General features: G+C 41.4%; 1 protein-coding gene across 1 annotated transcript; it reads right to left on the bottom strand.

The window, feature by feature from the left end:
• Window positions 1–8,979: 8,979 nt before the first annotated feature.
• Window positions 8,980–9,669, bottom strand: LOC111886198 (protein CANDIDATE G-PROTEIN COUPLED RECEPTOR 7). The gene is made up of 2 exons (XM_023882430.1): window positions 9,436–9,669; window positions 8,980–9,345 (listed from the first exon to the last, which is right to left on the bottom strand). The coding sequence occupies exons 1-2, from the start codon at window positions 9,667–9,669 to the stop codon at window positions 8,980–8,982; spliced, it is 600 nt and encodes a 199-aa protein (XP_023738198.1).
• Between the last annotated feature and the right edge of the window lie 3,974 nt (window positions 9,670–13,643).

Genomic DNA, 13,643 nt, shown 5'->3' on the forward strand with positions numbered 1-13,643 from the left:
GTTTAGTAGCTGAGTGTGGGCAAGGCCCGTATCTCTCGGATAGAGGAGTGTGGGTGAGGCCCGTATCTCCCAGATAGCAGAGTGTGGGCGAAGCCCGTATCTCCCAGATAGCGGAGTGTGGGCGAGGCCCGTATCTCCCAGCTAGCGAAGCGTGGGCGAGGCCGTATCTCCATGAGTGTGGGCGAGGCCCGTATCTCCTAGATGTTCATTATATGATTGTGTGGTATGTGGTATTATGGGGGAAATCACTAAGCTTCGTGCTTACAGATTACAGTTTTGTTTTCAGGTACCTCTTCTTCGAAGGGGAAGGAGCTGGCGCGGTAGCGGCACATCATACATGCACATTGTTTTCCGCACCATGAGTTATTCTGGGATTTGTACTCTGACATTATGGTTGTTTTTATGTTTTGGTTTTCAGACACGAAATATGTTTATGAAATGATGGGATCAAATGATGTTTATTCACAAATGTTTTCCAAAGTGTTGATTTCAAAATGAAATTTTTGGTCGTGAAAATTGGGTCGTTACAAGTTGGTATCAGAGCCTTGGTTTGAGGGATTCAGACACACCTTCGGGGGTGTCTGAACTCAAATCAAGGGATAAAAGGATTTCGAAAAAGAAAAAGTTTTCTAAAGGATTAAGTAAAGAGTTTTAAGAAAGAACGAAGTGTGTGATGTCCGCGACCGTCCGAGCTCAAGTAAGTTTTCCCCAAAGTACCCATACAATGTTATATTATGTTTATCAGATTCAGTAGAACAGCATGCTAGAATAGGACTAAGGATCTAGGGATGATGCCTTATGTGCCTGCTTTATGTGCTTCAACTTATGAGAATTGCATGCTAGTATTGAGTAGACAGTAGTAGGATAGCCTAATTAGGTTATGCCTGGTAGTATGAGCTTAGCATTATATGCTAGTTCAACTTCTCATTTTGAAGACAGTTTTGCTTGAGTAGTTTTCCTCCGTCCGAATGTTGCTTGCTTCGTGCTATGTGGGACTCTGCGTGATGGCAGTTAGTCATTAGGTGAATACGTCACAATACATGTGATCAGGGTTGAATAATCTTAGAGTACTGGATTTGGCCCTATTGTGCAGCTCTTGTTTGAGTCTAACCGTTGTAGGGACGAGTATGTTACTCGAAGGATTATATGAGCCTCATCACATGTGATGGTATTCAAGTAATGGCTAACTAGCATTACAAGGAGGCCTTCAACGGCTGAGGACCGGTTTGGGTGGAGTCAGAGAATTTCCCTAGGGCAAGCCTAGAATGGGAATAGCAGAGGATCAATAGTGGAGAAAGGGATCTGGTGGAGTCAAGGCTGTCCTTGAGGAAGGTACGGATAGATGTGGAAGGTAGTATGGGCCCGTACTACTGAAAGCAGAGGATCTATACCCGAATTAAGGAAGGCTAAGGCAAGACCAGGGACTTGTAATAGATGTGATCCCTTTAGAGGTATCCGTATCACTAATGGTTGCCTGTGTGTATTACAGAATAGTGGTATTACGTTAGAGGACAGCAGGTGGCAGTTCTGGAGAGGGATTGGGTTCGGGATCAGGTTCCGAGCCAGTAGATGAGAGGCTATGCGAGTTTATCGCGTCATAGATCACCATAGGCATCCTTGAGTCCACCCCCATCATTTTCGGGTCGATCAAGGAAGGGATAGTTGAGCTGATGGAGGACCGCCTCAGGGCGTTCAGGAGTGACATGGCATCTGGCCAGTCAGGGTCTCGCACACTGTCCTTTAAGGACTTCAGGGGCAGTGGTGCGCCGGATTTCCATGGGGCGAAGGACCCCATTGCTGCCAGACGATGGATTGTGGACATTGAGTCCGTACAGCTGACCAGCTTCTGCCCTGAGGGGTCGAAGGTGAGATACGCAGCAGGGTGTTTGAGAGACAGAGCTAGAGACTGGTGGGAGTCTGTTGGTGACTCATTGGGAGCCTCGACTGTTGAGGCTATGACATGGTCGGATTTTGTGACCCTGTTCCGAGCAGAGTTTGCGCCAGCGGTAGAGCTTCAGCAGCTGGCCAGAGAGTTTTTGGACATGAGACAGACTACGGAGATTGTGGCGGAGATCACCACCAAGTCCTGGGAGAGGGCATTGCTGGTGCCCCAGTATGCGGGAGATGAGGATATGAGGAGGACCCGCTATCATGACATGCTACGGGCTGACATCCGAGAGCATGTTAGCTTTTCAGCTTGCCCTACCCTGGAGTCCATGATTGCCAGGGCAAGGGAGAGGGAGATTGATTTGGAGCATATCCGGAAGAGGAAGGCAGAGGCGGGGCGGGTGGCTGGGTCTTCGGGGAAGAAGCCCAAGGGATCATATGGTAGGCCGAAAGGCCAAGGAGGACCGGGCCGCTGCGGGAAATGCGGAAGGTCGCACGAGGGAGCATGTAGATTGGGATCGTTGGGCTGCTACAAGTACGACAAGATGAGACACTTTAGCAGGGATTGTACTGCCCCTGCCTCGGTTGTTCAGACATCTGAGTTGCTGTGTTTCCACTGCAACCAGAGGGGCCACAAGAGGGCCAATTGCCCCTAGTTGACAGCAGCATCAGCGCCGGTGAAGGCGCCAGATCCAGCGACTCTGAGGATCACAGATGGCCGACAGGGCAAGTCGGAGGCTCCAGTGGTGAGGAGTCGGACCTTTCAGCTGACTATAGAGGAGGCACGCGCCACACCCGATGTGGTGACGGGTATGATTTCTTATTTATGCTTTATGTTATGCTGCTGTAATTTTGATATGTTATATGTATGTGCTCTGTTTAGGATCGTTCCATGTGAACGGTATCCCAGTTCAGGTGTTGTTTGATTTGGGGGCTACCCAATCATTTATTTCTCTTGCGCTTAGCAAGAAGTTTCCTGAGTCCTCGGACATATTGGATTGCCCTATAGAGGTTGAGATTGCGGACGACCGGTCGGTGTGAGCATCAGAGGTTTTCCGGGATTGTGTATTGAGATTGTTTGAGGAGCGGTATCTGGTCGACCTGGTTCCCATACCTTTGTGGGGGAACAAGGTTATTATCGGTATGGATTGGTTAAGCCCCAATGTGGCAGTGATCGACAGTGCGCAACAGTTGGTGCAGATCAGGACCCCAAGTGGGGGAGAGATGGTGATTCAGGGCGACATGCCATAGCAAGGACCAGCCTTATGTTCAGCAGCGAGAGCTAGGCGTTACCTTCAGCGGGGTTGCACAGGATATGTCGCTTATGTCATGGACGCCAGGGAGGCGGGTAAGGCGACAGTGGGCGATGTGCCTGTGGTTCGAGAGTTTGCGGATGTATTCCCCGAGGAGTTGCCTGTGATACCTCCGGAGCGACAGGTGGAGTTCAGGATCGACTTAGTCCTTGGTGCGGCTCCGATAGCCAAGGCACCATATCAGTTGGCTCCTCCCGAGATGCGGGAGTTGTCTACACAGCTGCAGGAGCTGATAGACAAGGGATTCATTAGACCGAGTAGTTCTCCCTGTGGAGCCCTGATCCTGTTTGTGAAAAAGAAGGACGGGTCGCACCGGATGTGTATAGATTACCGGGAGCTGAATAAGGTGACGGTGAAAAACCGTTACCCACTCCTGAGGATTGATGACCTCTTCGACCAGCTTCAGGGAGCATCTTGGTTCTCCAAGATTAATCTGCATTCGGGGTACCATCAGATGAGGGTCAGAGAGGAGGATGTGCGGAAGACCGCGTTTCGGATGCACTATGGCCATTATGAATTCGTGGTGATGCTGTTTGGGCTCACCAATGCTCCTGCCGCGTTCATGGACCTCATGAACCACGTATGTAGACCGATGCTGGACCGGTCTGTGATAGTTTTCATTGATGACATCTTGGTTTATTCCAAGACGCAGGAGGAGCACGAGGGGCATCTGCGAGAGGTGTTGGAGACATGAGGAGGGAGAGCTTATATGCTAAGTTCTCCAAGTGTAAATTCTGTTTGCGCGAGGTGCAGTTTCTCGGGCACCTTGTCAACCAGGACGGGATTTCAGTGGATCCGGCCAAGGTGGAGGTCGTGATGAGGTGGGAGGTTCCGAAGTCTCCATTTGAGATTCAGAGTTTTCTGGGGTTAGCAGGGTACTATCGGAGATTCATTCGGGATTTCTCTAAGATAGTTGTACCCTTGACGCGGCTAACGAGGAAGGCCGTAGTCTTCCGATGGGGGCCTGAGCAGTAGGCGGCGTTTGAGACGTTGAGGCAGAGATTGTGCGAGGCGCCAATCTTAGCGTTGCCAGAGGGCGTGGAGGATTTCATTGTTTATTGTGACACGTCCATCTCGGGTATGGTCGCGGTATTGATGCAGAGAGGGCATGTCGTCGCTTACGCCTCGAGGCAGTTGAAGCCTCACGAGGCGAACTACCCGACGCATGATTTGGAGCTGGGGGTTGTGGTATTCGCCCTCAAGATTTGGCGTCATTATCTCTATGGGGTTCGCTGTACGATTTACACGGACCACAAGAGCTTGAGGTACCTTATAGATCAGCCGAATCTGAACATGAGACAGCGTCGGTGGCTTGATGTGGTGAAGGATTATGATTGTGAGATCATTTACCAACCGGGAAAGGCCAATGTGGTGGTCGATGCGCTTAGCCGCAAGGCAACACCGATCAGGGATGTCTGTTTGAGGATGACAGTGGTGACTTTGCTGCTGGAGCAGATTCGGGAGGCTCAATAGGAGGCGATGAAGGAGGAACATCGGAAGAGTGAGAGGATTGTGGGTCAGATTTCCTCTTTCGACTATGACAGTCGAGGATTGTTGACACTACACCATTGGGTGTGGGTGTCGTACCATGGAGGCGTGCGCCAACTCCTGATGGGAGAGGCGCACAAATCTAGATTCTCCATTCACCCCGGGGCGACGAAGATGTATAGGGATCTTTGTATGGATTATTGGTGGCCCTGCATGAAGCGGGATGTGGCCTGGTACGTGGAGCGCTGCTTAACCTGCAGGAAGGTCAAGGCCGAGCACCAAAGGCCACACGGTAAGATGCAGCCGTTGGATATCCCGTTGTGGAAATGGGAAGATATTATGATGGATTTTATCACGAAGCTTCCCAGGACCGCGCGAGGAGTGGATTCGATATGGGTCATCGTGGACCGATTGACCAAGAGCGCCCATTTTATTCCGATCCAGGAGAGCATCTCAGTCGAGAAATTGGCCGACATATATATCAGGGAGATAGTGGCGCGGCACGGGGTGCCAGTGTCGGTGATTTCAGACAGGGATGTGCGTTTTACTTCCTGGTTTTGGAAGAAGTTTCATGACGAGTTGGGTACTCGTCTGCATTTCAGCACCGCTTTTCACCCGCAGACGGATGGTCAGAAGAGCGGACCATCCAAACGTTAGAGGATATGTTGCGGGCATGTGTTCTGGATTTCGGAGGTAGTTGGGATACCTACCTTCCGTTGGCGGAGTTCTCGTATAATAATAGCTATCATGCGAGCATCGACCGTCCTCCCTTCGAGATGTTGTATGGGAGGAGGTGCATGACCCCGATATGTTGGGGAGAGGTTGGCCAGAGGGTCATGGGAAGCACCGAAGTGGTGCTCAAGATGACAGAGAAGATTCAGCAGGTCCGGAGCAGGCTTCAGACTGCTCAGAGTCGACAGAAAAGTTATGCCGATAAGCGTCGATCAGACCTGGAGTTCCAGGTCGGAGATATGGTCCTCCTGAAAGTGTCGCTTTGGAAAGGCGTCATTCGATTCAGGAAGCGGGGCAAGTTGGGCCCAATATATATTGGACCGTTCAGGGTTATAGCCCGGGTGGGCAAGGTGGCATATAGGCTGGATTTTCCAGCCAAACTCAGTCAGACACACAACACTTTCCATGTCTCTCAGTTGTGGAAGTGTCTGGTGGACGACTCAGCAGTAGTACCCTTGGGGGACATTCAGGTTGATGGCAGCCTGAATTACATCGAGCGGCCTGTAGCGATCCTCGACCAGAAGTCGAAGGATTTGAGGAACAAGAGGGTGGAACTCGTGAATGTGCAATGGCAGCACCGGAAGGGATCAGAGTGGACTTGGGAGCCGGTGGAAGAGATGATGGAGCACTACCCTGAGCTGTTTCAAGGACGAGCAGCAGACTTCGAGGATGAAGTCTAAAATAAGTGGGGGAGATTTGTAGCACCTGGTTCTTGGTACGTATTCTTTGTAATTAACTATTTAAATATTGCATTTTTGGTCTTGGACTCGGCGAGTTGAAGGACCAACTCGCCGAGTAGAAGTGGGATAAGATGCGGGGTCTAAGCCGTAGACTCGGCGAGTCGGTTCCTGGACTCGGCGAGTAGACCCTGTCTGGGCAAAAACCCTAACCTAGGTGTTTGCACCCTATTTAAACGCTCTAACTTGGCCTCCTTTGTCCCTAACACTTCTAGAGAGCTGTAGAGCGAAACCCTAGCCCCCATTTTGTTTTTGTGAGTGATTTTGGCCTTATGAAGGAAGTTTGGAGCTTAGAAGAAGAATGAGGAGGTTGAAGAGTGCAATGAGGGGAGGTAGATCCGGAATCTACACTGTGAGAAGCTTCCATTAAGGTAGAAAAGTTCCTACCTTGATCACTAGTTCATTAGATCCCCTTTTTGTCCCAAATTGGTGGTTTTCAAGCCCTAAGACCTCAAACTCCATGTGTTTATGCTCTATGTTCTGAAAGGACTTCAGATCTGGACCTTATGGACATCTTAGAAGTGTAAAGTCTCTGTGGTTGAAGTGATTGAGGTCCCTATTGAGTGCATGACCCCATAAAGAGCTTGGAATTTCCTTTTGGAGCTCATAGGGCCATGCATGCACGTAAAGTTTGCAACTTTACGTGATAAGCATGCCCTAGGAGCTTAGATCTACGGTTTGGAACCATTGCATGTCTCAGATTTGGTTTGTATGGGAGGAGAGTGGAAGGGACTCGGCGAGTTCCAAAGTGGACTCGACGAGTTCTATGAAGATGGTCTTAGACTCGACGAGTTGGATGAACAACTCGGCGAGTACTTTGAAGATTGCCTGGTACTCGACGGGTTGTTCTTCAAACTCGGCGAGTCATATGAACTGTCACTGAGTTAAGACGGGTTTAAGTGTAGAAGGTCCAACCCTTCGTAGCTGCACACGGAATTAGCAATTTAACGTGTAGCAATTGTCCCAGAAACCTAAATCCTCAAGATGGACGCTCTGGTGAGGATTTAAAATCGAGTAGGAGATCTGCTCGTGGGACTCGACGAGTTGTTCTCGGACTCGGCGAGTCGGATCGCGAGTCGGTCCAAGCGTCCCAAGTAGTGAGTTATGGGTGACTCAGTGAGTGGAAGAGGGACTTGATGAGTTAGTATTGGGTTAATAGGAGAGGGACTCGACGAGTCTGTGCCATGACTCGGCGAGTCCAGTCAATTGGAAGTTGACTTTGACAAAGGAGTTGACCTTGGACCAGGGGTAGGTCAGTCATTTGACCTAAGGGTATGTATGAGTGACTAATCTATGTTATGAATTTATAGCCGGAGGATTACCGGTGCAGCAGTCAGACGTCTAGCAAGCAAACTTTCAGCAACTACTTTTCGAGGTGAGTTTTCCTTCCACTAGGAACGGGTCTAAGGCACCAAGGTCGGCCCGTATAGACGATATGATAATATCGGAGTGTGGGTAGAGCCCGTATCTTATAGTTGAGTTTGATGATGATATATGCTAGTGTGGTAGAATTTTTTATACTCGTTGTCTGTGTGATACTTGTATGTTTTGGTTTAGTAGCTGAGTGTGGGTGAGGCCCGTATCTCCCAGATAGCGGAGTGTGGGCGAGGCCCGTATCTCCCAGCTAGCAGAGCGTGGGCGAGGCTCGTATCTCTATGAGTGTGGGCAAGGCCCATATCTCCTAGCTGTTCATTATATGATTGTGTGGTATGTGGTATTATGGGGGAACTCACTAAGCTTTATGCTTACAGATTACAGTTTTGTTTTCAGGTACCTCTTCTTCGAAGGGGAAGGAGCTGACGCGGTAGCGGTACATCATACACGCACATTGTTTTCCACACCATGAGTTATTCTGGGATTTGTACTTTGACATTATGGTTGTTTTTATGTTTTGGTTTTCAGACACGAAATATGTTTATGAAATGATGGGATCAAAGGATGTTTATTCACAAATGTTTTCCAAAGTGTTGATTGAAAAATGAAATTTTTGGTTGTGAAAATTGGGTCGTTAAATTTTATTTATATGTGAAGTCTTGGATTTGAAAATATTCTTTAAACCATTTCAAGCTTTAATCTTAACATCTTAATCTTAAAATGTGTGGCCTCTTGGTTTGAAATTAATATTAAAACCAAGCTTTGATATTAATCATCTCCATCTTCATTCAGGGCATCCACAATGCATTGAACTCTATAGAGTTCAATGGAGTGTCACATCATCATTCACTATTCCATACAACTCTATTCATTTTTGTCTCACAATGCATTAAACTCTACAAGTTCAATAGAACATATTAAAAAAATATTCATTTAAAGATTTAAAGACTTTCATTTTTCTCATTAAAGAGTTCAATGGCCATTGAACTCCAAATCCATTGAATGCCAAGGTGGCATTTCACAATGGTGGAGTTGTATCCATTGAATGACAAGTAGGCATGGCACCTCATTCAACTCTTCCATTAAACCCCCATTGTGGATGCTCTCAAAACCAAGATTTCTGCCACCTTACGTGTCATACATGAAATAGTATTAAAATTTTGTTTTTAAAGAACTTTTATTCATGTTTTAAGGAATATGAAGTTTGGGTTTGATGGCTTTGATTTATGTAGGTATCATGTTCTGAAAAACAACTCTAATTATTAAAAAAAATCCAAAACTATCTTACATACCAAAGTTATAGTAGCTCATTACTCACGAAAACACCTATCAACGTACCTACACAAACCTAAAGCTTGTGGACGTTTTAAAAGAAGAAAAGAATATCAAATTGTTCTAGAAAATTAAACCAAAAAAAAAACATAGTATGAACAAGAAAAGATATTCTCTTAGGAATTTCGAACCCCATACTCCTCATCCAGCAAACCCATCCTAGCTGTCTTTTCTTCATCATCGTCCGAAACAAATGGTCTGTACATGTAAAACATCACCATGCAGAAAACAAGATTGACGATTTCCTCTCCGGCATTAATCACCCACGACCACTCGTAAACTACATCGTCAGCAAATCCATTAACAACTATCCTCATAAAAAGATATACAGAAACCACCTTCGTAAATGATAACAATTTCGCTAAATGTCTAGCAGCATTCCCATCAACCTCACAAGTCTCATTCAACAAAATATACAAACGATAAATGGGAACGAAAATAACAAAGCAGGTGAGGAAATCGAAATGAATAAAACCTATGTTCTAATTCAACCAGTGTTGACTATAAGGGGAAATATCATCATTACAAAAGCCCGTTTCCCCTATCAACATAACAGATCCATTAGCTATAACCTGAAACAAGAACACAACAAGCAAAACAATCTTTTCTCTTTCTTGCAAAGACGGATTCCATAAACACCATCCGCCACTTATCAACACGATCAATGTGAAGCAAAGAACAGTTCTGATAAACCGAAGTATGTAAAACAAGACATCCCATCCATAAATGCCTGTAACCTTGAGGTAATGTTGATCAGCTGCGGCAGACATTACGTGAATCAAAGTCACAACAAGTATCACACCCATTACTAAATGAATCTTGTGAAAACATAGCTTGTTCTTGAAGCATACGAAGATCCAGAACCCCTAGATTAGTGGATCTTCGTATGCTATACAACATTGATGTCTACGGCACTACCAAAACCCCTAGATTGGTGGTTGCATTAGCCCAACTGATAAATAGTTTTTGATAGTGCCGTCGACATCAATGTTGTATAGCTCTGTCCGGACGTCCATCGTTACCTAGGATTGGTGGTTGCAGTTGACGAAGTAGAGGGAGTGTACACGGGATATGACACTGGATACGTTTTGTTAAAGGAAGATTGCGGATAAGGGTAAACATGATCTTGGAAAGTAAAGAGGAGTGAGATGAAGTTGTTATCCAAAGGGCACAGTTCAAGGTTTTTTCTGGATTCTTGGAGGTAATCGTCTTCCACTTTAAACGAGAGAAGGAAGAAACCGATACGTGAAGGATCAGGTTCCGGTAAGTTGGAGTTGACGGACACAGAGGATATGTCGAAGGAGACGTGACCGGTATGCGAGAATCCAAACTCCGAGAAGAGTATGGTAGACCTGTTATCGGATCGGAGCTTCTTAGATATGATTTCCGCCGTAGATGGTGCACTGAAGAGGAAGAAGAGGAGGAGAACAACAACGATAATTTTCCTGAAGATTCTCATGTTGGATTCCCTGTGGTGTGAAAAGTTCAGAGAAACAACATCACAAAGTAAGGTGTTTTCAGCGAAGACAAATAAATAGGATGAGAAAAAAGGGATACAGATGAAGTTTAAGAAAAAAAGGATAACAATGATCAAGTTTAAATATGAAAGTAGGAGAGAGACTAGGGATAGAGATAAAACGATTCCATAATCCAGATTTCCCTCTCATTGTGGAATAGCTATTCCAAGGAGCGAGGAAACCTTCCTTGTTACCATCTCAGAATCTTTATTTGTTTTGATGTCAATTTTTTTTGCTTTCTTTTTGGCTTAATAGTAAGAGACAAGACAAAACTGAAAAATTGGTCTTTGTTTGCGATTTTCTTTTGATTAGTGGTGTGTTGGACAAAACTAACTGGTAGCGGGTAGTTTGCAGTGTTTTGTTAAACGTTATATGAAATAGCTTTTGGATTTGGAGCGTTTTGTTTAAACGGAATGCTAGAAATTTGTAGTGTCAAACAAAACTTTCTGTTCAAAAAGGAACGTTTTGAAAAACGCTAAAAGCTAGAAGCCTTCAAACGCTCAGTGCCAAACATGCTTAAGGTCTAAAAAGTTTCAAACTTGCGGATTTGGTATTTATTGACGACTTTTATCGTGGTTTTGGTTTCTTCTCAAATTTTTTTTTATTTATTTTATTATTTTGAACCGACAAATCTAATCTACTCTTAAATTAACACTTAATTTTATCTATGTCCACGACATGACTTGAACCCTTGACCTAAAAGAGAGAGGACAACACCTGATACAGCTGGGCTAGAAACTCTTTGGTCTCTTCTCAACTTGAAGTGACTATTTTGGCCTTCAAATATTTTTTTAATAATTTATTAGTTTTAATATATTGTTGGATGTAAACCCTTATCATTTTAAAGATAAAATTTTGGAACAATTTGTATAAAATATTTAAATTATTAATTTGAATATAACATTACAGAGTCAACTTAGATATAAATTTTAGTTGAACTTAAATAACCCAATAAATATTTTGTAAATAGTAAAAAGTTATTAATTGTAGTGTCTTTCTAATAATGATTATAAGTTGGTTAATAATGTTAACTAAATATCAAACCTAAAGTGTAATCATAAATATACTAAATTTCAGTTTTAAAATAATATTTTTACTTCTACTTATAAAGTTATGTCTTTAACTTTTAACATATTATACTTAATTTATTAGATTTAATATGTTGTTGTATTTAAACCATTATCAGTTTAAAGCTACAACTTTTGAACAGTTTAGACAAAATACTTAAATTGTTAATTTAAATATAACATTAAAATGTCAACTTAAATATAAAATTCAGTTCCACTTAAAAAAACCAAAAAATATTTTGTAAATAGTTAAAAGTGATAAATTGTACTGATAAATGCAAAAGTAATTGTAATCTCAATTTAACTAAACTATTTTCTAAAGATATTTTTATAATCGTTAAAAGTTTTCAAATAAATAGCTTAAAATAACTTACAATAACAATAGTTAAAAGTAACTCTATATAAATGATTATATTGTTATCTTTAAAATCAAAAAAACAATGTTTGATGTTTTAAATAATTATAATGATAGAAATTAAAACATCAAGCAAATAAATTTTAAAAAATTAATTAAAAATAACAACTATAAATAGCATTAAACCATATATTACATTTAATTTTATTCATGTGTAACTCACATATAGAAATTATTCAAACGATTGAGATTATGCAGTTATAATAGATGTATATATTACAATATAATTTAAAATAATCAATATATTATATCAATTTAGTATACGAATTATTATATCAAATTTAACAACGTTATTGCTATATTTAAAAAAATATATATTTGTAAAGACTTTAACTATATAGGTGTTTCTGTGCAACTCGCGGGCATTCGCCTGGTATCTTATAAAGCTAACATTTTTTCTTGAACCTCATGCATTTTAAACTCCCAAGACTATTCAACTTATATAATTTAATTTATGATTAATTGAAATGTTGTGATTTGTAACGTTCAAAACTCTTCAAATAATGATATTTAATTGATGGGTTAAATGAAATATTTAGCCTATATAAGAACATTGTAAATGCAAGTAAAATAAAGCTAGTATTTTTTCTTGAACCCCATACATTTGAAACTCCCAAGACTACTCAACTTATATAATTTAATTTATGATTAATTGAAATGTTGTGATTTGTAACATTCAAAACTCTTCGAATAATTATATTTAATTGATGGGTTAAATGAAATATTTAGCCTATATATGAACATTGTAACTTACATATTGCATGTTTGTCAACACAAAATGATAGATTTTATTGGTAGCGTTTGAAAAGTTATGTGAGTGGTTCCATGGATGTAAGAGAGCAATTACAACTTTTCTAAATGTAAATGCAAGTAAATGTAAATATTGGTGCATGTAAAGTTTTATATATTAACCAAGCTTCAAATTTGGGTATGTGTGTAAAGGCATACATGAAACAAAATTTTTAATTTTATATGTTATTGATCTTTTTATAATCACAAGATGATGAAGTGAGACTGATAATTACTTCTCACAAGCTTTTGACAAATCAATCTTTAAGCTATTTATCAATTAGAATAATTAACTTTGTTAACATGTATGTATCTTTATGTCGTCTTTCTATTTATGTTAAGACAATCCATTTTCTATCCAAAAGAACATTATTCAACATGTATTTTATGCTATTAGTTATATCCTATGTTAGTTTCTATCGTTTATTTTGTTATAAATAAAATCGATGAAACTTTGATAATTTATTTTGTTAAAAGGAATTTACAATTATTATTCCAAATTGTTGGTGATAATGACGAATTAGAACGAATGATTTTACATATGATATGACTTTATTTTTGAAACCAAGGATTATTTATGTGTTATAAAAATACATTCATTATGATCTTGCAAAATTTATATGTATGTATCCATTTTTATATGTTTTATAATAAAAATGAATACTGTATTATATCTTATTACATTAGTCAATTTCCATTTTCCTATTCGTTATTTACCATAAAGTTCAAGTAAAAATACAGGAAATATTAATACTTTTATAAAGAAATATAAATGATAAAAATATACTTCAAGTGTAACACTCCTTACTCTTAACCCATTTTTAACATTTTTTTAAAGATTGGTCTTGGTACTTAAATATTACTATAACTTTGAATTTCAAATCATTATTTTATTTGGACGCTTCATTCCCTTCCAATATTTCATAGCTATAATGACAAAAACAAAAGTATAATAATGAAGTACGATAACTTTTTTTTAAAATATAATAATG

This window comes from Lactuca sativa, chromosome 4 (assembly GCF_002870075.4).
Source record: "Lactuca sativa cultivar Salinas chromosome 4, Lsat_Salinas_v11, whole genome shotgun sequence".
Taxonomy (NCBI): Eukaryota; Viridiplantae; Streptophyta; class Magnoliopsida; order Asterales; family Asteraceae; genus Lactuca; species Lactuca sativa.

What these genes read in the sequence shown, in the direction of transcription:
- LOC111886198 (XM_023882430.1), bottom strand. Translation starts at nt 9,669, where the DNA reads ATGGGTGTGATACTTGTTGTGACTTTGATTCACGTAATGTCTGCCGCA. An exon ending in TTGTTGTGTTCTTGTTTCAG is followed by an intron (nt 9,346 to 9,435) that starts GTTATAGCTAAT and finishes TGGTTGAATTAG; the next exon opens with AACATAGGTTTTATTCATTT.